The sequence below is a fragment of the Bison bison genome, unplaced genomic scaffold, assembly GCF_000754665.1.
Source record: "Bison bison bison isolate TAMUID 2011002044 unplaced genomic scaffold, Bison_UMD1.0 scf7180017864213, whole genome shotgun sequence".
Lineage (NCBI taxonomy): Eukaryota > Metazoa > Chordata > Mammalia > Artiodactyla > Bovidae > Bison > Bison bison.
This window is the reverse complement of record NW_011494785.1, coordinates 6,702,746-6,705,412: the sequence shown is the minus strand read 5'-3', so window position 1 is coordinate 6,705,412 and position 2,667 is coordinate 6,702,746. Positions and strand designations below refer to the sequence as shown.

The 2,667-nt window shown below is 60.1% G+C and overlaps 1 protein-coding gene across 1 annotated transcript in view; it reads left to right on the top strand.

The window, feature by feature from the left end:
- Positions 1-2,302, top strand: part of TMEM184B (transmembrane protein 184B) — a 51,161-nt gene extending 48,859 nt beyond the window's left edge. The window contains exon 10 of the mRNA XM_010845225.1: positions 6-2,302. Coding sequence (XP_010843527.1) covers positions 6-167 — 162 coding nt within the window. The 3' untranslated portion in view covers positions 168-2,302. The remainder of the gene's footprint in view (positions 1-5) is intronic.
- The last annotated feature ends 365 nt before the right edge of the window (positions 2,303-2,667 follow it).

Below are 2,667 nucleotides of genomic sequence, written 5' to 3'. Positions count from 1 at the left end.
CACAACTTCTCGCCTGCCTACCAGCAGTACACGCAGCCAGTCCACCCTGGAGCCCGGGGCCCACCTGGGCGTCGGGGGGGCCCCACGGCCTCTCTCGCTCCCACAGCCTCAGTGGCGCCCGCGACAACGAGAAGACGCTCCTGCTCAGCTCCGACGATGAGTTCTAGGGGTGGCTGCTGCTGGCGGGGGGAAGGACTGGGCCCTTGGCCCCAGGGCAGGGTGTGCCCCGCTTCCGGCCTCACCTCCAGGCGGGGAGGCCGGCTGGCACAGCCTTGGCATCGCCCTTTAATTTATTGGACCAGAAACACTCACATATCGCTTCAAGAGGAACAGCCCGACGCCGCCATCTGCCCAGGGTACGGCCCAGGCTCACCCAGGAGCCTTCAGGAATATTTATACAAGGCCACGGCTCTACCGCCTGGACCACGGGGAGAGGATGGTGGGAGCAACTCCCCGTGCCCCTGCGGCTCGTCCTGTGAGGACCAGCTATGCCCAGGCCCCGACGCTTGTGTTGTGGACCAGCGGCTGACGCCTTCTCAGCCCCTCACCCTCCTCCCCCAGATGTAAACCCCTCCCCCAAACACCGTGCAATACTCTCTCCCCTGGGCTCCCGCCTGCTCCCAACCCTGCCCCTCTGGTCCCATGCTAGATTAGCCTCACATGGGTGGGAGGAGGAGGCACGGATGCTGTCTGCGGACCCTCCTCCCGACCCAGGCCTGCCTGGCATGCTGCAGGGATCAGAGCCAGACACCAAGAGCCATGGGTCCCACCTCGGAGGGCGCCTGGGCGTCCTCCGGGGCTGCCCCTTCTGCCTGCCTCATGCCCCTTCCCCTGGGCCTGCTGAGGAGCCAGCAGTCCACACTGCCCTCCCACGAGGGGTCCTTCTTGAGAGCATATTGAGCAGAGCCCTTGCATCCCAGCTACTCAAAGGGTCAGGGGCTCCCAGCCCTCCTTCCTCTGCTGGATCCTCGTCTCTCCCTGGGGCTCCTCCCTCCTGTTTCACAGGGAGGGCCTGGTCTCTGCATTGCAGACCAGCTTCCAGAGGAGGAGCAGCGTAGGCGGGAGGGATGGGGCGTGCGGCGGGGAGCCCAGAGTTGGGGGACTCCTCTCTCTGGCCCCGTATCCACACAGGACCTGGTGTCCTGCCTCATCGGCCCCACAGCCCATCTCTTCTGTGCCTTAGTCACATATGAAAGCCCCCTACCCCCCCACTGCCCCTGCCCCTGGCTGTCAGTCTGGCCCAGACACTCCCTGGGGGGCTCCCTGTTAAGCTGCTGGCACTCAGTGGATCCTGTAGTGCAGGGCCAAGTACCCTTGGACAGGCCTCAGGGGTGGCCAGGACCACCAGTCCCCCTCCTTTCACCCACCTCCACGCCCACGTGCATGGAGCCTCCCAGGGCCGGAGCCCCCAGGCAGGCCGGGCTTCCACTGGCCACTGTCTTTGGAGGAGCCTCATGATAATGGGACACAATGCATGTTCATTCAGGCAGGAGTTCCTGTCACATGAAACCCAGAGAGCACGCGGGTGTGGGCTGCACCAGCCTGGAGGAGGGGAAGGGGAAGGGGAACGGGGCCCGACCCTGAGGGACCTTAGCATCTCTTAACCTTTTGGCCACTCCTGGACTGAACCATGCCAAGGTCGGGCAGAGGGTTCCATCCCAGGAGTCTTCCCCGGCCTCTTTTGGCGACCAAGCCAGCACCGGGGTTGGGGGGCACAGAGGCCAGCTCGTGGGCCCCTGTTGGATGGGCCTGGCCAGCTGGTTCCAAGCTGTGCAGGAAGGCAGTGGGTAGGTGCGGGCTGTCCACAGAGAACCTCTGGGCTGCCCCTGTCATTTGCTTTCATGAATTTGAGTCTCCTTCCAGGCCAAAGTGGGCTGCTGACTCCCTGTCCCCCACCCCCGTCTTTGCCTGCTCTGGCCGCTGGCCGCTTGCAAGGTGGACGGGAGGTGCCCATGACAGGGAGCTAGCAGCCCTCGGGGAGATGGGGGCCGGGAACGCGTGCCCAACCACTCCACCCCTCCTTCCTAGGATGTGTAACCTACCTTGTCTTTTTATTTTTTTTTTTAATTTTTTTTCCCGATAGAGTAGCTCTTTGTATATAAAAAATACTTGAAAAATTAATTGTATGATGTATGAGAAGACAGAGTCCCCTAGTTTTGTATCTCGTGTATGACTGCCATGAGTTCCACCAGAAAGCCGCTCTATTTTGGTCTCTGTGACATTTTAAATGCGTGACAGAAGTGAGCAAATACAGTGAGAAAGAAATATATATATGAGATAATATAGATTGTATTGAAATCTCCTCTGCTGGTGGGTGAGATTTTTTTCCCCCCAGCTCCTGTGTATGTGTGTTTGGGGGTGGGTTTAGTGGTTGTGGGTTCAAAGGTGTCCTAGAAAACCCTCTTCTGTCTGGGTTGTAGGTATAAGTGATGGGGGGGGTCACGTTGCCAGACTGAAATTGGGGTCCAAGTCCCCGTTGGACAGAGTGTCTCCCCCTCTTCTGGCCAGTGGGACATTGGTCACTAGGGATCCACCCACCTCAACACCCAGCAGCGGGTTGATGCCTCATGCCAGCTTCAGTCAACCAGCTAAATGGCGTGCACCCTCCAGCAGCCCCATTCCTGCAGGTGTCTCCCTGGGGTTTAAAGAATTTCCTACGATCCTCAT